This window comes from Amaranthus tricolor, chromosome 2 (genome assembly GCF_026212465.1).
Source record: "Amaranthus tricolor cultivar Red isolate AtriRed21 chromosome 2, ASM2621246v1, whole genome shotgun sequence".
NCBI classification, from domain to species: Eukaryota; Viridiplantae; Streptophyta; class Magnoliopsida; order Caryophyllales; family Amaranthaceae; genus Amaranthus; species Amaranthus tricolor.
Window position 1 is genome coordinate 37,380,420 of NC_080048.1, and position 20,703 is coordinate 37,401,122.

The 20,703-nt window shown below is 30.8% G+C and overlaps 1 protein-coding gene and 1 pseudogene across 1 annotated transcript; both read left to right on the top strand.

Moving 5' to 3' along the window:
• Positions 1–289: 289 nt before the first annotated feature.
• On the top strand, positions 290–5,689 carry LOC130806723 (protein RETICULATA-RELATED 1, chloroplastic-like). Its single transcript, XM_057671917.1, has 7 exons — positions 290–920; positions 1,906–2,004; positions 2,594–2,814; positions 3,070–3,139; positions 3,676–3,755; positions 4,554–4,618; positions 5,032–5,689. Exons 1-7 carry the CDS (start codon positions 426–428, stop codon positions 5,223–5,225), a joined length of 1,224 nt encoding a protein of 407 aa, XP_057527900.1. The 5' UTR covers positions 290–425; the 3' UTR covers positions 5,226–5,689.
• A 4,421-nt stretch (positions 5,690–10,110) lies between these two features.
• On the top strand, positions 10,111–18,056 carry LOC130805788 (DNA repair protein RAD5A-like; annotated as a pseudogene).
• Positions 18,057–20,703: the final 2,647 nt, after the last annotated feature.

Below are 20,703 nucleotides of genomic sequence, written 5' to 3' on the forward strand. Positions count from 1 at the left end.
TTTCAATTTAATTTTATGCACAAAACCAATATTCTTTCCTATTCGGTCTCATTTGTCAATCTTAAGGTCTCATTTCTATTTATAACTATCTCCGTTTTTATATGTTCTTTTCGAATAGAATTTACGAATTTTAGTGTCAAACTTTGACTATGATTTCTCATCGATCTATAAGATTAAACATATTCATGTGCGATCTTATTAGATAGGTCTCAACATATACTTTCTAAATATTAATTTTTTAGAATTTTTAAATATATACTTTTTAAAAATTATTTAATTTAAAAATTTGCTTGAGATGTGCGAAAAAGTGAATAGAAAGAATCAAAGAACAATTGAAATCAGAGGAACTATTTGTTTTGCATTTTATATGAGCAGGTAGTTAAAACTTAAAACTTGAAACTAGTTTTGTATATCGCCGAGCCGCCATGCCAGTTACTTCTTTGAGCTCAAATCTTCTATACTTTTACACCAACGAGACCATTTCCAATCAACAATGGAGTTCCAACTCTTCGAGTCTCGATTCTAGGTTTTTTACCTATCTTCAAATCAGGGCAACTCTTAAAATCTCCAATTCCAGAAGAGAGTTTGCTAATTTTGTCGTAAAATCCTCTAAATCGGATTCTTTCAATACGATTCCATATGAAACCGAGGTTTTAGAAGATACTTCTCCTACATTCGACAATGGAGGTTCTGACGATGGTAATGGAAATTTTCCGCCTGAAAATAATGGCGGAAATGGCGGCGATGGTGAAGAAGAAGGAGACGACGAGGAAGAGAAAGAGTTTGGGGCTGTGATGAAATTTGAGGATGTGATGAGAGAAGCTGAGAAACATGGCGCAGTTCTTCCTTCTGATTTTCTTGAAGCTGCTAAAACTTCTGGGATTAGAGAATTGATATTGATGCGTTATTTGGAGTTGCAGGTGATTTCTTCCAAAAATAAGTCTATTACTTTCTGATTATTGAATTTACTCATGGTTTAATATTATGCTGTTTAATGAAATTTTGCTGATTACACCTTCCTACTTATATAAAATTTTGTAAAGAGTATATAGAGGAAAACAACAAAATACAATTGAATGAAGAAATGTGTGGATAAGATGTTGGGAGTGCATATTTACGGATGAGATGAGGAGAGTGTGTGAATTTATAGATTAGATGAGATGATAAGAGAGAATGAATTAAGCCATGTTTAGTTCACCTGATTTTTAACTATTCGAAACTGAGTTTTACTGATCACAACTAATTTTTACTTAATTGTAACCGTATTTTTTACCGATTAAAACCGACTGAAACTGACTTTTACTGATAGTTCTGATTTTTAGTTATAAATTATAGTGAATTGTAATGATTAAAACTTATTTTTGTTGATTGTAATTGATATTTACTTATTGTAAATGATTTTTGTTGATTAAAATAATATTTACTTAATAAAAATGATTTTTACTGGATACTTCTTTTAAGGTGAACTAAACATGGCCTTAGTAGATGGAATGATGATATAGTGTGAATTTCCAAATGAGATAATAAGAGAGTGTACGAATTTGCATATAAGATGATGAGTGTGTGAATTTGTTCACGATATGATGAGTGAGCGAATTTGTAGACGAGATGACGAGAGAGTGTAAATTTGTAGAAGAGATGATGAGAATATGAATTTGTAGATGAAATGATGAGAGAGTGTGAATTGTAATGAAGAGAGAGAATGCAAATTCATGTCTTTATATGTAGCATATAAGCTTGGATAATTCTTTTAAGAGATGTATGGAGTAAAATGTATTGATTTACCCACGAGCTTTAAACAGCTAACGTCTTTAGCTTCTTTTTTATCATTCATCTGTCTTTGGTTTTGATTTGCTTATCAATATCTTTTGTCGATTTTATTGACGATTTGGTGATTAATTGTAGGGAGCAGCTGGGCCGCTAGGGTTTTTGATGCGACATTGTGCAATGCTTCGTAATAGAATGTTGGCTGATCCTGCATTCTTATTTAAAATTGGGACTGAGGTATGTTTTGCCGTGCACTTTTCCGTCTCAGTTGCTAGAATATTAGGTCTTCAAAATTATGATTGATGAGCATGTTGAGGTTCGAAGAAATGTGGAACTGTTGGTAGAAGTGAGAAAATGTCAAATTAATGCAATTTTTGAGACCATTTCCTCTGCTTTATAAGTGACTTTCATAGTTATATGAAAATGTTCAATCAGTTTCTATAAGTTTTACCCATCATCATAATTCTCAAGTTTTCCCAATCGGTCAGTTAATGGCATCAGGGCAATGATATATTGATGTTGTTGTGACAACCAATTAGTTCTAGTAAGTTGTAATATGTCCATATGAACAGGTTCTAAGAATCAACATGTATCGATATGCGAAGTTGAAAAATAAGATTGTGTTAGTATTTTAGACTGATACCTCATAGAATGTAAGGTTACGGAAGGAAATTAGAAATGGAAATTGTTATGTGGACGAATTGGTATATAAACTCATTAATTACAAATAATGTGTCAAATACAGTCCCTGATTTTTTTGGCTTGTATGTCATTCTGCTGTGTGAAATGTATTGCTTTTTTATAATGAATTTCTAAACACATGCAGATTGTAATTGATTCCTGTTGTGCTACGTTTGCGGAAGTTCAGAAGAGGGGAAAGGATTTTTGGACAGAATTCGAACTTTACCTTGCTGATCTTCTTGTTGGTGTGGTTGTGAATGTGGCCTTAGTTGGCATGCTAGCACCATATGTTCGTATTGGGAAACGATCTGCATCTTCTGGTTTTCTGGGAAGCATCGGCCGTGCTTGTCGCGATCTTCCCAGTAGGTAAATAGAACTTTGTTTTGATACTAGGATATATGATTCGGCAATTTGTTACATGCTTTTGTAGCTTTTAAAACATTCTTAGTCCTAAATCCTAATGATGAAATTTTTTTCACTAGAAGTGAATCTGCCTATTTTTAAAAGTACATGAGATAGAGCAAATATGAAATATGCATTGTGATGCTGCATTAGTTTGGATGCAAACTATAGGTGCTTGATTTTTTTAAATTGATTATTTTACTTCTTTTTGGCTTGTAGCGTCTTTGAAGCTGAAAGGCCAGGATCTAGATTTTCAGTGAAGCAGCGATTGGCTTCATATCTTTACACGGTATAGAGACTTCTTGTGTTACACAAATAATTAAGCTTCCTGTTTTTTTAAATTATTGTATTTACTAGCATAAAGGATAACTTGATATGTTGATGGTTGGAGGCTCAGAAAAGAGATGTTGGTCATTGTTGTAGCCCTTGCACATCTTCACAAGAAATCTTGTTTGTTTTTTTTTTTGTCTTTTTTAGCATGGCTGAAAAAGTGCTACTGGTTTGCTTCACTTATTGGATTTGTTGTTAACAGTAGAGCCTCTTGATTTTCCCTATGTACACTCTCAAATGATGTCCTAGAGTTTAATGCCCCTCTAGGGTGTGCTTAACTGTTAGGCTTTTCATGACCAGGGAATAAGGATATCCGATGATGGCGTGGTGTAACTGCATGGTTTTTCTTATATTTATTACTATTGACTTCAGTTTTTATTGAAGTGTTTGTTGATGCTGCAATAGAGAATTTTTTCACTTAATTATTCAATCTTTAGTCTTAGTGTTTTTCATATTAGTTTTACAGTATTTGTAAAGTAATGCATTGATTGACAGGGAGTACTGCAAGGGGGAGTTGGATTTGGATGTGGAATTTTGGGCCAAGGCATAGCGAATCTGATTATGACTGCCAAAAGGTGAGATGCTAATAACTTATTAAATGTGGATTTTGGTATTCATCGTATATAAAAAGGTATGTTTTTGTGTTGTTTCTAAACACTGTTTCGTTAAGGTTTTGTTCATGACTCATTGCTTATTGCATTAAATGATTAGTGACTATGATGGAAACAGACTTGTGTTGAAACTAGTCATATTAGGTGAGTCCATAAGTGCATATTTGGATTTTAATGTATGAAGTTTACACCCTTGTGAAGATTATGGCATGGCCGTATGGATGAAGTGCTCATCCAAGCAACATAGACAGTCATTCTTTTTCACTCATATATGTGTGCAATACTCCCTCTAACTCTAACCCCTCTTTAAGATTGCCCCATGAGGTAAAATGTTATATTTTTGTATGGTAGAGCGGAATGGAAGATGTGAGAGTGCAGAAAGATTTTGAGGGAGGGGGGAGGGATTTTTTTTTTTTTTTTTTTTTTTTTTTTTTGTTTTGGAAGAAGTTGCATCATAATTCATATCATACCTTACTCTAGAAATTACCCAACAATTCTCAACTAAAATGTGAAAATGCTCAATGTAATGTCCATTATTAAAAATTATAAATGTCATAGGTAAGATTGTGGTCAATCTTAGATGGCTAGATGTTTACCATCCAATTCGTTCTATGGTCAAATTCACCTAAAATTTTCAGACGCTATTTAGAACCTTTCTTCCCTCTTGTATTTAGTTCCAAAGTTCTTTGTGTACTCTGTTTTTTTGTTTTCTTGAGAGATTTAAATACTTCTGATCAACTTCTTTCCGTTTATTTATTTTAGGAGCATAAAGAAGTCAGATGAGGATATACCAGTCCCACCACTTATTAAGAGTGCTGTACTCTGGGGTATGTATAATGAGATTAGCTATTAAACTTCTATTTTCAGGTGTGATATTATATGAAATTTTCAATTCTTTCTTTGCTTTGCTCGAGGATTTTCATGAAAATCTGATTACTGATATGTAATCTGTGAATCATCTTTCTTCCTGATTAAGGTTTTCTAAAGCTTTTTGATTCAGTATTTCTAATGAGTTTTCAAAGAACAAAAATAAATTCCATATATGGTCCTTTGGATGCATATCTCTTAACAAATTGTCTTCATAAAATTGAGTCGCTGACACCCCCCGCCCCGTTTTTTATTTGCCCCGAAGTTTTTGATTTCGAATTGAGCGAGGGACACATTTTTCGTGTTGCATCTGCTAGCTGCCTAGCCAAGTCAGTACTGTGGTGTTCTAATAGCAGTTTGTACTCTTCAACAGGGGCCTTCCTCGCTATTTCATCCAACACTCGTTATCAAATTATTAATGGACTAGAACGGGTGGTCGAGGCATCCCCATTGGCAAAGAACATACCACCAGTTGCTATGGCTTTCACTGTTGGTGTGCGATTCGCCAATAACGTCTATGGTGGTATGCAGTTTGTTGATTGGGCTAGGTGGAGCGGCGTACAATAAAATCCCCTCACTTCCAGGGGCAATCCGTCGACTTCATCCCTAACCCAGGCAACCTCTTTTCTTCTTGGCTTGACAACACAATTTGAAACCCGGGTACCGATTCCTCGTCACATGTACAATCAGCTCTGGCCAAATTTACCGCTCAGCTCGAGTCTCAGCGAATCGTCTCTCTGATAGTATTTGCTTCATCGCAACAGCTGTGCTATCTCTCAATAACATTGGGCTGAATTGAAATTTTAGCATTATGGGGTGAGGTCTAATAGTAGATGTAGACTAGTATTAGTTTTAGAAGGTTTGAAATCTTTGAATTAACAGATTATCAATCAATAAAGAAGCAAGTATTAGTTTTAGAAGACAGACTGCTGTTCAAAGTAAGCCCTTGTGGTTTTTTAATTACTTCTCTGCCCTAATGAATTTGCTTTATTTCCTATTTTAATTTATCAAATTGTATTATTTCTATTTTAAATATGATTTTACTATTTTTACTCTTTATATTCTGTTTTTTATTTTTAAACATTTCACTCAGTGTCAAAAGTTAGGGGCTAATTCATTGGACAGAGGATATGACAATTTCTTCATTTGATCCCTCCATGTTGAAAAATTGCTTTATATTCTGTTTTATTAAGGCTTTGATATTAGTATTATTGATGGTTTTTTTCCGATGTATACTCTTCAGGTTGCATTAATTTTACCCCAATGCTAATTGGTGGAAAAATTAAGAAAAATAGATAAAGTGGTATTTTATGAAAAAGTGCGAAAAATATAAATAAGATGAAAATATAAGTTAAATACATGGATGAAAATAAAAAAAGTATGTATATAACTAAATAGAAATTAATCAAATTTAATAACGAATTAAAAAGGAAAGTAGAGTAACTTTGATGAGCTAAAAAGTGGAAATTTGAAACAAATAAGTAATTTTTAAAAAAAAAAAATTAAAAACTAAACTTCGGGTAAAAAGGTGTTTGGTAAAAGACTGAAATTGAAATTTTCTTAGCTTATTGAGTGAAGTAGTTGATTAGTCAAATAAGCTAAAAAAGTATTTGGTAATGGACTTATTGAAGCAAATCAGCTCATTTGCTACACGCTAGAAAACGGAGCGTTTTCAATGTGTGGGTTGATCAATTGTTTCATACTCCCAAGATTACCCTTGTGTTATACCATTAAAGTTAGGACTTTGTATTATTTTGTTTCCTTAATTATATGTTATTTAGTTTTCTTGTTATTTAATTTTGGATATTTATTTATTTTTAAAAATTTATTAATCTTTATTTATTTTCAATTAGTAATTTAAATTTGTAAAAAAATAAAATTAATCTTTTAAGAGTATAATTCTTTCGTACTAATTATCATAAATAAACCATGACATAAAATTTACAAAAAATATTTACAGATTACTTATTAATAATTTACCAAATTGTAATATAATATAAACAAATAGAAAATAGCAATAAATGTATCATGTTCATATATGTCTTTTTATGCAAATCAACTTTCAACTATCAGCTAAATTTACCAAACACTCTTAAATAGTCAGTTAACAAAATCAGTTGATCAAATCAGTTCATAAAATAATCTATTCAGATCAGCTCCTCTTAGCAGCTACCAGCTACCCGCTACCCACTATCAGCTGTTTACCAAACATTTCCAAAATTAATTCCAAAAATAAGCATTTTTATGTCTAAGGCTAAGGTCAAGTATGTTTGTAGTTACTAACAGCGAACAAAAAAATTGGTCAAAAAAAGTCAAAATTATTTGTTCGTAGTTATTAACTGCGAACAAAAAGGAGACAATGTCATAATGTTAAATGGGACAAAAAAATAAAAGTCATGTTTTGTTCGTAGTTATTAACTGCAATCAACATATTTTTCAATTTTTTGTCTCATCTAACATTATGACATTGTCTCTCTTTTGTTCGCAGTTAATAACTGCAAACAAACAATTTCGACCAATTTTTTTGTTTAATGTTAGTAACTGCGAACATACCTGGTCTTAGGTTCAGACAAAAAATCGCTTATTTTTGAAATTAAGTTTACCCAAAACTCTTTTTTTTTTCTTTTCTTAAAATTACTTAACATTTTAAAAATTTCCTAAAGAGTGTACTTAAATTTGAAAATGTAACTCTTCCAACGATATTATATACTTCTATTAGTGCAAATGAGTAATATGGAATATGGTTAATTTTTGTACTATTGTACTCACTTTAATTCACATAAATTATGGTTTTTATGCTCTATCTAATGCATTAATTTAATTATAAATATTTTTAATTGTATATAATTAAAAATTATAAAAATTAATATTAATATATTTTACATTAAAATAAAATAAATAATATCTAAAAATCATGAGCTAAATAAATTGGTTTACTTCTCGACTTTAATTCCCCTTGAATTGTACACGAACTGCTAACTCTGGATATCTGCTCATTTTCTGTCAATATAACTACACATGATTATTGACAACTACAAGGATAAAGCTGATTGCTTCTTCTTGCCATTGGATACAAGATTTAATTTGTGGTAGTCGTAGACTTTGATTTGTCATACTTGCACTTGGATCGGTTATTCTGGGTTTGTTTTTGGCCGGTCAGAATCTGACTAAAAAATATGAGAGTTTTTTGAGTTAAATAGTGTTATTTCAAAAAGACGAATGAGGTACATTGTTTTCTATTGTAAATGAATGTTGAAAAGATGAGTCAACTTAGTTTCTTTGTACTTTATTTTATCATTTTGTCTATTACTCCCTTTATAGCACAATTTGACTCAAAAATGTGAATATTTTTTTTTAGTTAAATGGTATTATTTTAAAAAGACAGATGAGGTACATTGTTTGTTATTGTAGATGAATGTTGAAAAGATGAGGCAACCTAGTTTCTTTGTGCTTTATTATATCATATTGTCTATAACTCCCTCTAAATAACACAATTTGACTAAAAAATGTGAGAGTTTTTTAAATTAAATGGTGTTATTTCAAAAAGACAAATGAGGTACATTATTTGTTATTGTAGATGAATGTTGAAAAGATGATTCAACTTGGTTTCTTTGTACTTGATCAAATTGTCTATGACTCCCTCTAAATAGCACAATTTGACTAAAAAATGTGAGAGTTTTTTAAGTTAAATGATGTTATTTCAAAAGAACAGATGAGGTACATTATTTGTTATTGTAGCTGAATGTTGAAAAGAAGAGTCAAACTAGTTTCTTTGTGCTTTATTATATCATATTGTCTATTACTCCCTCTAAATAGCAAAATTTAATTCAAAAATGTGAGAGTTTCTTAAGTTAAATAATGTTATTTCAAAAGGACAGATGAAGTATACTATTTGTTATTGTAGATGAATGTTGGAAAGATGAGTCAACCTAGTTTCTTTCTACTTTACTATATCATATTGTTAGAATCACAATCACTATCGCTACTGTTATCATATTTTTGTACAATGCATCAAACTTTTATTTTTTTCCCCATCTCTCCAATTATATAGGTCGTTTTTCTATGAATTAGGATCTCCCATTTCTCTATAATTCAAACCTCTTGAAGCTAGTCAGCTAGCTAAACTTATTACTCATTCTTATTATTTATTTTTATATAAATCTAGAAATTCATATTAGATGGTACTACTTTTTCTTGGAACTTATTCTTATGGCTTATACTTGGTATCGTAAATTGGCGTCATGAGAACCCCTTCTTTTCCCTCACTAATCTCTGTATATGGTACTAACTTGGTGTTAGTGCTGTTGGGATGAGTTATCCCACATCGATAAATTGAAAATGGTGTGTACACTTTATAAGCTATTAGAGACCTTCTTCCCATTGCCATATGGTTTTGGGATGGTATATATCTCCTTGGCTTATGAAGTGTGTGCACTTGCGTCCCCCCGTTAATATGCTGGCATTCACAATAAGTCCAGCCTAATTTAACAAGTGCCTACAGGCATCGCCGTTGGGAGCCTCTCGAGATTCTTGGTGTTATCTCGTAGGAATGTCGACATTTTTAGGCTAATACCGTCATCCACCAAAATAATCCAAAAATACCCCTTCTTCAATAGTATCCTAATTTTTTTACATGAACAACAACAACAATAATAATAATAATCCTCTAATTTCAAACATTAGACAAAAAATTATAAATAACTAGTATAGAAACTCATGCAATGCACGGATTTATTAATATGAAATATATTAAAATATAACTTTAAAGAACTATTTTAAAAAATCAAGCAAATAGTCAAAAACTAAAAACTATTTATAACAAACAATCAAAAACTAGTATAGAAATTCATCCAATGCACGATTCTAAAAAACTATTTTTGAAAACCTAGTTTTTTTAAGTCAAAAACTAAAAAGTATTTCTAACAAATTTTTCATTAGGTTTTGGCTTTTAACCTAATTTTTCTCTAATAAACAATTAGTTGTCAACAAATAATTTAGACCAAATATCTTCTTAAATAATTAACTTTAAAAACTATTTTAAACAGTTGTTTTATCAATTAATATTTCCAAATAGCTAAACAATTAACAATTTTCTAATTAATAGTCGTTTAGTCTTTCCTCTCTACAATCAAAAATTTTCACACAACTAACTACAATTAAGAGATAAGACAACTAATTGTGAAAGCACCTTGTTAATTGTTCCTACCCAAAAAACAAACTTATTAAAGAGGAGAAAATGGCGGGAATTTAAATTAGAGTATTTTAGGCGCCAAATAACGATTCACCGCCCTTTTCAAAACCCTAAATCCCTCCAAATTATCACATTTATATTGAAATTTAACTCCCTAATCTCTGTAAAAACCCTAAATCACTTCATTTTCCTCATAATTCCAGATTTTAACCAACAATCACAAGAAGTAGGATTTTTAGAGTTTGATTCCGAAGGGAAGAAATGAACAGCATGATCACAGACGGAGTAGTAGAAACAATTCGTTCGGTTATAGGTGAAGATTACTCTGAATTGGACATAATCAGAGCTCTTCACATGGCGAATAACGATACAAATGGTGCAATCAACATAATTTTCGACACCCCTGATTTCATTTCCCGAAGTCAGCAAAATTGTAGAATTGATTCGAGAGGAAGGGTTAAAATTCCAAGCTCTAATTTGATTGTAATTGAGGAGAACAACGACATCCTAAGCGAAATGGGGAATCAGCTTTTAATGACTTGGCGTTGGTAATAGTTAGTGTGCAAGAAAAAGAAAATCGGAGTATTCAATTGAACTCTGTCGGCAAAGAATGGTTTTTTGTTGGGTATGGTGAGATTTCTGGAATGTCAACCAGTAAAGGGAGGAAAATTAAGATTGGTGATGAAGTAGATTTTTTCTTTCCCTTGAATCTCAATACATAATTAACATATAATAATAATGTTTAATACAAAAATATTGCAGAAGTCTTAAAATCCTGAACTGTTAAAAACTTTAAATCAAATAAACTGAAATTGTTTAAAACAAAAGTAAAATATTACATCTGATAAGAAATATTGTTTGCTCATAATGAAAAAAATACATCATCATCAAGTTATCAATAAAGATACAAAAAGTAGCTAAGTTCTCGATAAATAGTAATTGTTGTTGTTTGGATCGGAACCTGAACTAAATTCTGCAAAATGCTGCCATCCATGATACGGATGGCAGCCGATTGAATCGGTCAGCGCTTAACGCCGAGCATAACTTCCTATCCAACTCAAAATACGAAAATTAAACGCTACATTTACAAAATAATAATTTAAGTACGAACTTATAATTAATTGACACCACCATATACTTTTACCATATTCTTTTTCTGTTATATACTTTTAAGTTATTAAGATATCATTCTCGATCCTGACAGAAGTACGTTACTGCCACTTATACAATTCGGTAATTTTAACACTTAAGTAAGTTCATTTGGTTAATACTCATAACCGTACCATGCATTATAGCATCAACACTAATCAAGTTTATCAGTGATCAACAAGCACATCAATATGACACCTGATATATGTAAGGGTCTAGTTAAGTGAGGACCGTAGTCGTAAACCCTAACTATGGTGGGAGTCGTCATCCTTCCAATACAATTTATGCTCGAGCTTTACAGGATAGGTAGCTAACCCCCTATCTTACACCGCATTTTACGTGCCGACCAACATGGACGCCAGGATTTTACATGCCGGTCCATGGTTCGACATTACCTTACTATCAGGGTCATTCAATCAATATTTATTCACACAAGTACATTACATTTTTATTACTACAATTTGACTTTGACTTTGACTTTGATCAACTTCGGTGATAACCTCTTTTATTTAATAAAATTCTTAATCATAACGTAAAATTAACCTTTATGTTTTTACACATTCATTATTAAATTTTATTTATAACTTTATTTTTAATAGTTCGCTAAATTCACACTAGTAACTTAATATTCTATCAATAGTCTCCAAATTAATATTTTTCACAAGTAGCTAATAAAATATATTTCTCTTTAAATAAGTTTCCGAAATCAACATTCTCAACTTTACAATAAATAAATCTTTATTCTTTAAAAAAAAAACTCAAATATTCTAATTAAAATTCAAGTTAAAATTGCATCATTTGGATAAGTTTCCAAAATTCTACAAGCTCATCAAAAATCAATATTTCAAGTTTAGAAAAATAAATAAACTTATTAGGTTTGCCAAAAATCAACATTCTAGTTATAAAACAAATAAAACTTATAATTACACAAAAATCATTATTTATAGTTTTAAAACAAGTCAAACTTATAATTTGTAATTTTCACAAAAGTCAATATTTCTAATTATAAAACAAGTAAAACTTGTAATCTCACAAAATCAATATTTCACACATAGTTTGAGCGGCAAATATACTAAAAATACTTTTATTACATCATTTTACATAAATTTTGGTCAAATAGTTAGCAAATAAAATATTTTGTACTAAATAGTGATTAAAAGTTACTTTTATTATGAAATCTCATATATTCAAGAAAAACAATTCAACATTTAATAGCATATAAAAATTTCTCAAAAATATATTTTTAAATTGTTATTTTATTATTATCACAAAAATAGTTGTAATAATTTAAAATAGTAAATCAAACTCTTTTTTTTATATGATAGTGGTCGAATGACCTATGAGTGTTTTGGGCCCTTTTCACATTAAAAGAACGACTTAATTTAATTTATTATACTAAATCCTATATTTAAATAATTAACATAACTACTTACAAAAATAAAAGCTTTACGCAATAACTAGAAATTTACTATAACTTTACGGATAAACTTAAATCTCAAAATAAAGTATAATAACAATATTCTTAATATAACCATACTTAATAAAAAATAAGTTTATAAAATAACTTACTAGCTTATAAAGTAATTTGAAGGCTAACATAAACATAATATTAAAGTTTTAACATAAAAATTCTTAAATATAATAACATTCCTAATGTAACATATAACTCAAAAACATACTAGCACTAGTTTATAACATGAATCATACTTAATATCACTAGAATATAATTTTGCACCCAACTTCCTAAATTTGTTCAAAAATTATTAAATTAACATACTAAAATTTACTTTTAGCATAAACATACTTAATATAATCTTGATCATAATTTCATTAAACTAAGTTCCTACTAAAATATGTTAGCATAGTTCATACTTTGCATATTATAAAGTTAATATAATGTAAAATTTCACAAAAAAAAGTAGGGTTAGAAGTTGTACTATACTAATACCAAGGATTAGTATTAAGTACTAATTAGAAAATTAATAAGAAATAAGACCCTCCAAGATAGATAATAATGCTTCAAAGATAATTAATTCAAACCCCCAAAATAATAATGATCTTCTAAGCTCCCAAAATAATTAAATCTAAACTTTAAAAATAATTATACATTAAGTACCCATAGTAATAACCCAATAATGCTCCATAATGATGATGATTTAAACTAAATAAATAGTGTTCTAAGCTCCATGTTCTTGAATTTCTTCAATTAATAATAAATGTATTAATGTAGTAAGATTTTAATGAAGTGAAAATATAAGAAAGAATGTTAAAAAGATTTAATGATGGTAGTGTAAGTGATCTCATGGCTAAGGAGGTATTTATAATGGGTACGGGTAGCTTTGTAATTCATTAGATTGTATGAAAAAGAGTGTTAGAAGTATAGAAGAATGTTAACTTGCGTAAGTGATTTAGAGTGTGTAAGTGAATGAATAAGAATTGGAGCGTGTAAGTGAATGTGTAAAAGTTTGGAGTGTAGAAGAAAGTTAGCTTATGTAAGGAAATTGTGATAGCTTGTGTAAGGGATGAACATCATAGGTTACTATAGAAAAGATTTTGGTTTATCAAATTTTTGTTCTAGTATCTAAAAGTGAATATAGTTTAAAATAATGGGTAAATTTGTTAATGAAAATATGTAGTTTACTTATAATATTTTGCTTAAACTATACTTAATATTAATAATAAAAATACGACTCATTTTTATGTATAAAATAATTAAATCAAAATTATAAGGTTAAAATAATATGTAATAATGTTATTTAAGGAAGAAAGTTAAAACATAATGTTTTACAAAATCGTAATATAATAATAAAATTTTACTTTTCGTACTATAAAATAATAAAATAATATTTTAGTGCTTATAAAAAGATTTAAACAAAATACTATTTTAAAGTTTAATATTTGAAAGAAATTACAAAATCAGAATAAGTTTAAGAATTAAAGATGGTTTGAAATAGATAATGATTAGAGATTTGAATTAAAAATTCGAAATAATAAATCGAAGAATTAAGATTAAGAATTTTGAGTTTGTTACAATTTTTGGCAGAGGTAAACAAGTGAAAACTTGTTCTGAGATTGTTAGATTTTCGACCAAAAGCGGTGGCGAGGTAACTGTACTTACTAATTTTTGTATATTATGACTAATTTCGTACTGCTTTCGTCCCTTGTGCTATGTTTTATGGAAGGAAATAAAGAGAAAGTAAGGGGAGGGAAATGGAGGGATTGTATTTCATGCGTCTGGATACCAAAAGGGGAGGGGAGGGGAGGGAAATGGACGGAAGGGAACTTGAGGGGATAACTTATTCACGTTTTGTACAAAAAAATTCTTCCGACATTAAAAGACTTTATTTACATAAATCTTCCTCCCCCTTTCCCTCTCATTTCTCTCCTTCCTAAAATATTATTCAAACATGGTGTGAATGTTTTTGGCAATCACACGATAAGTCGATAATGTTAAAGAACAGAGGCAGTATGTCTGCATCCGATATTATTGTTTTTGTTATTGAGTTCCATGTGGGTATTTTGCAGATTGGTCGACTTCCGAACGAGTGGGCAAGATGCTTGTTGCCTTACGTGAAATATAAGAAGGTTAGAGTTGAAAGATTTTGTAAAATGCTCCCGAGAATTTGAGTATCATGGACACGATTGCGTTAAATGTGAGGTGGGTATTGATTTAAACTTGGAAAATAATGATTTATAATTTGTGTTTGTTTAGTAAAGCGTTGTGAAAATTGATATGTTAAGTGAAAATTTGTGTTTGGTGTTGAGAACTCCATTGATTCTTCACATAATACAAAGCAAGCTAACCACCACCGAGGAGGACGTAGCCCACATTGGGTTAACTTTGTAAATCTTGTGTCTTTGTTTATTGCATTGTTTCTTATTGCTTTTCATTGCTAGATTATTGAACTTGTTGTTTCATTGCATAGAACACTCCTACCATAGTTCTTGGGTGATTTTAGGAATAAAGATTGAAACTTTAAACCCTAGTGTGCTTAATATTTCATAGCTTATCTATTTTTTTTTAATTTAGGAATGAAAACTATATTCTTTTTCAAGTGTATAGAATGACTGACCTCTATGTCTTTGATTTTCAGAACAACCTTGAGGACATATACAGTCTTCTGCGATTTCTAAAGGTGGAGCCTTGGGGAAACTGGGCATGGTAATCTTTGTTTAATTTTTTCTTTGCTCTGAAGAATTATTTTCATGAACGTTCATGTTCATGAGCTGTTAAATGAGGCTATTGTTGAACATTAAGTTGGACACTAAATTTATAGGTGCAGTGGTGCACTGTATTTTAATATAATGGCATGCTTATACTTTGTAGGTGTTAAGAAATGAGATTGCCGCAGTAAAACATTGTTGCATTTTAAAACATGCTCCCATCAGCAACCACTGCACTTCCTAAACCCAAGTATAATGATAAGTATGAAATATTTCTAGTGTCCTAGAAGCAATTTGATACATCTCTTGAATGTCGAATCAAATAAGCATGTGTTTTTCATTCATGTTACCCCTATATATATAAATCAAAGTTTGAACTGTTTGATCTGCACATATCATTGTATGTTCTAAAACACACGAGGCTTACACTTTTGTGAAGTTTCCTGTTTAGTGTGCTCTTTGCTCTGGTTTATCTCCGATTACTTTGATCCTTTTGCTCGAGATTTAATGTATGAGTGTAAGCATGAAAGTTTGTTCAACTATGCTTTCGAATAGCCTTTTACTTATATCTTTGGAATCCATCTTTATACTGCATGTGAATATGTGATACTGTAAAGTGGAATGCAGTTGTGTTCATTTACTAATCCAACTATCCAGCAATGGTTGTTATAAGTTTGTTGGAGTTTTAAATTTGGTAGAGTTATTAGTTTAAGAAATTTATTTGCTGCTGTTTATTTAGTGGGGATGATTTCTAAGACATCTAATGAACCACTTTCTGTTATAGGTGGAATAAGCTCGTTCAGAAACCCTATGATGAGGGTGATGAAAGAGGATTGAAACTAGTCCAAGCCATTTTAAGGCCAATAATGTTACGAAGAACAAAGCACAGTGTTAATATTAATTAGAGGTGGCGACGTTAGTTCTGAAGACCAAGAGAATGTGCAATCGAGAGCTTATATAAAGGAGGTTGTAGAAGAACTAAAAAGGGAGAGCCGGGAGAGTGTCCAATATGTCTTGAAACCTTTGAAGATGCAGTTTTAACTCCTTGTTGCTCATTGCTTATGCCGAGAGTGCCTTTTGGCTAGTTGGCGGAATGCTGCTTCGGGGTCATGTCCAGTCTGCAGGTATATTAAAGTATTCATGACTGACACCGAATCCCCCTACTTTTGGACTGCTATCTCCATCATTCTCGTCCTTGATACACAAATTTCCTTTGTCTGATGAGATGCTTGCCTTACTGCGCATATTCCCTTCCTTACATTAATTTTGTTATCATTTTCTTGTTGCTCATGTAAGCTTTTCTTGTATTGGAGTCTCAAAAGCTTTGAAAATCTTCTTCAGGAAACTGGTCAGCAGGCAAGATCTCATCACAGCTCCTACTGGAAAGTAGGTTTCGGATAGATGTTCAGAAAAACTGGGTTGAATCTACGAAAGTTTCAACATTGCTGTCTGAATTGGAAAGTCTTCGATAATCAGGATCCAAAAGCATTGTCTTTAGCCAGTGGACCACCTTTCTGGATCTATTGGAGATTTCTTTTGCTCGGTATTTCTCTTGCTTTTATTTTGCTAGACACTTTTGTTAGCTTGTGCATACATTTCGTGGAAGAGATCGCAATGATCTCCCTGTTAAAAGGTTTATTGTGCGTGTTATTAAATGATTTTTCTGTGTGGAGAGTGACTTATCATCTGTTAGAGCATTTACGATAAGAATATTATGTAATTTCCCTATGGAGCTATCTCCTGTTTCCTCGACATCAATGATTTCATGACAAACAAATTTTCAATATTACTAAGGCTTGTAGCACAGATTTCTGTGCAGCCCTTGTGTTGCGACTAAATTCATGTGCTTTTAGATTTCTGCTGTTAGAAAAATACGGTTTATATTAAAAAAAAAAAATTATTGCAGCTTTGAAAAAGGTACTTGAGTCCTGATGTTACTAAAATATATGCGTCCCAGAGGAATGTTGAGGGCTATGGTCTTTTGGGATTGAAACTTTTCTGCTTATTCTGCATATCTGATTTGAGGTGCATTATAGTGTGGAATATCATTCATTATGTAGTCCTCATTTTGTATTAATCGACGTTGTTGGGAATTGTATAGGATGCTCTACTTGTGGGCTAAGCAAATCCGACCACTTTGTTTGAAGTTCAGCTTCACTGAAAAACACTATTTCTTTGGGACATTGCAACTTTGTGGAGTGAAATGTTGGACCCCTTTATTGTGCTCTTTGCTATTGATCTTAACATCCAGTTTCTGGTCTGATTCTGAATGACTGTAAACAACATAACATGGCAGGGAACAGTTGAGGAAAGTATGGAGGCAGTGCAGGCGAGAAAACCGAGGATGATTCCTGGTGCATTAACTGATCAAGAAGTCCAGAGTGCACGCATACAGGAGTTGAAGATGCTTTTCACTTAAAAGGTAAGCATGATTATGCGCCTTAATACGCGTTCAGTGTTGGAAAGATTCATTTCTTGGCGAAAGCAATGAAACATGTCGATTGTTGAGCTACCCCTAACCTCGAAATCTTTCATCCTTAGATGTGTTGTGTCAAAAATTTCAACAAACATTCGCATTTTATAGGAATTTGAGTGCTCAGTTCTACTCAACATCAGCAAGTGCGGGAAATTTGTGCCAGTGTAACATGATTACCTAGTTAATTTGCTTTTTGAATTTACGATTTTTCAATTTGCAATTTGTTAGAAAATTAGCGAATTGTATCATGTGACATTGATTTGTGCATTTCGATCGTTCGTTTAGGGATTGTAGTTCTGGATGTAAATAATGTTGCTGTTTAGCTCTTGTGCGAGACTTATTGTCTGTTTCACTTTAAGACGATCTCGTACAAGTAGCTCATATTCTAATTTTTTTAAAAAATAAAAACGAATGTCACCCTTTTCTTACAGCTGAAATTAAAAAAAATTAAAAAAAAAAACATAAAAAGAGCCTTTCATTGATGAGCTATTTTTGTGAGAGACTATCTTTTGGTGAGATGACCTCAAAACGAGAAATATCTCACAGTAAGATTTCACACAAGAACTTGTGCTAATTAGCACTCAACCCAGCTTTAGATGCTAATCATCCATTTGTCACATGGTTGGTGAGTATTCGGAATTGGCTACATAATTATTATGTTATTGTCAACAAAAAAATTAATATGAATTTAAGAAGAAAAACTGAATCAGATAAGTTCCTAATAACATGTGGTTGTTGTTGCAAAGAAATCTATTAGGAATTACAGATTTAACCAAATTCCTATAAATGTTGTCAATTCATGAAATTGATGGGTTAGTTTGTTCTACTTATCTCTCATCACCCTTCCATCAACATACCAAATATAATAATAATATTAACATTACAATTTACATGCATTATGCATGTTTTCCTTGAATGTGGAATGAGCCAACACTTGTTATTGCAACTCTGACGGGTAGACAGGTTTCGGGTATAATATCTCAGATTATGTTAATTTTAATTGTTGTTTATATGTTAGTATTTTGACAATCTGATTTAATTTTTATATGCGGATTTTTGAGAATTGAGTTGAGTCATACTTAATTTCGGTTAATCAAGCAATTTTAAACAGCTCTATTTATAATTCATAATGTAGACAATCAAGCAAGGATTCAAAGAGAAATTTCTTGGTAATATATACTTACATTTGTCTCCTTCAATTTTTATATTTGTTTTATTTCTTGCTTCCTTCATTATTGTAGATTATTTTTATTATAAAAATAGGGTGAAAATACTATTTCAATCTTTTTTATGGAGAATTTATATAGAAGTTTTTATTTTGGGATGAATAGATCATGAACTATGATTGTGAGCATTTTATGTCTTGCCAAATATTAGTTGTTTTTTTGTTCTTCTTGATTATTGCCAAGTTGCCAACTTCTTAGAATCAATTCAGTGATTGGTGGTGAGGATTCATTTTCAGCCTCAACTTCAAGCAATAATTTCTACATCACCATCTCTTTGACTCTCTTTAGACCCAAAAACAAAGTAAAGTAACTAAGTAAAACCACAAATAAGATCATTATGGATAGATTAACTATTGTTCAGATTTTTCTTATCAATTAATTGTTCAATAAACATTATTATTATTATTATTATTATTATTATTATTATTATTATTATTATATTGTTTGTATAAAGCTTTAAAAATCTTGTCATTTTTTTATGCTGTTATTATATTTTGTTATAGTATTAAAAGTCAGTAAATCGTAAGGTTATGATTCAAATCTTATTCAATTTTTAAATGTTCAAGATGAATATTTAGTATAAGGTATGAGGAATGTATGTGATATATTTTGCACTTCTAATCGAAAAAGCTTGTGTGTTGCGTGATGAGATGTGATAGAGTATATAATTACAACTATCAGGTTAAGTCATTAGTTATTAAGATTGTCTCTTTATAATTCTTATGGTTGATAATATCGATTCTTAAAAATAATGAGGTATATGCCTAATCCTTATACGTAAAATGCCAAATCTTATACAAAGAGAGGACATGAGGAATGCATGCAGTCAAGTAAATTTCAATTAAAACGAGAGGTGAATGACACTAAGGGTGTATGAGAAAAACTAGGATTTGACGCCTCTAAATACAGGTGCATCTCATGCAACTTGATTTTTATTTGCCTACCATATTCTTTTGGGTCTACCTCAACATTTTTTACCCTCTATTATAAGGCTTTTCACCATTCTTGTGTACATCGACAGTTTTTCTCTTCACATGTTCAAACAATCTAAATATATTTTCACCTGTCCAAATCAACTCAATATATATACATCTACCTAATGAACACTTCATGTGGCATTGTCCTAAAAATGGTAAACATCAAAGAGTAAATTGATAGTCACTTTGAACACTCCAACTAGCAACAACCCATAACATGATAAGATGACATGTTTGGATGTTATTTTCATTTGGTTGGTCTTTAATTAAGGATAAGTTAGTGAGTTATACCATGATTGATTTAAGGTATATATTTGCTTGTGACGTCTAGGTATACCAATTATCTTACGTAATTTAGGGATTAAGTCGGTGATTCATACACTAATGGCTATATTTTTGTCAAGATTACTATTATTAAATTTGTTAATTACTTGATTAAGCCTTAATCGTATGGAATCAAATGAGTTATTAAATTAATTAATTACGTATTGTTATAGCTAGGTATTTTTGAAAGTTTAGTAAACTACATAATCATAATGTCACCTCATCAAAGTTAGTTATTTGACTCGTCCAATGTAAGAACTTATAGCTCTAAGCATCTAAGTCGTCATTAGTCATAACTTATAAGTCATACTTTGAGTCTGGTGCATATATTATACTGCTTTGTTTCAGTCATTTAACCCTATTCAGTTTGAACACGAAGATTAAAAAATTGGGTATAATAAGTCAAAATAGTAAGATATTTAAAAATAAGAGGGAATACATAGAGTAAAAATGATGGTGTTATATCAAAATACAGAAAGTAGACAAATTTTTGAGTCAGACTAAATTGAAAAGTAAAACAAAATGAGTAAGACAGAAG

What these genes read in the sequence shown, in the direction of transcription:
- LOC130806723 (XM_057671917.1), top strand. Translation starts at nt 426, where the DNA reads ATGCCAGTTACTTCTTTGAGCTCAAATCTTCTATACTTTTACACCAAC. An exon ending in TATTTAAAATTGGGACTGAG is followed by an intron (nt 2,005 to 2,593) that starts GTATGTTTTGCC and finishes AAACACATGCAG; the next exon opens with ATTGTAATTGATTCCTGTTG. An exon ending in CTGATTATGACTGCCAAAAG is followed by an intron (nt 3,756 to 4,553) that starts GTGAGATGCTAA and finishes TATTTATTTTAG; the next exon opens with GAGCATAAAGAAGTCAGATG.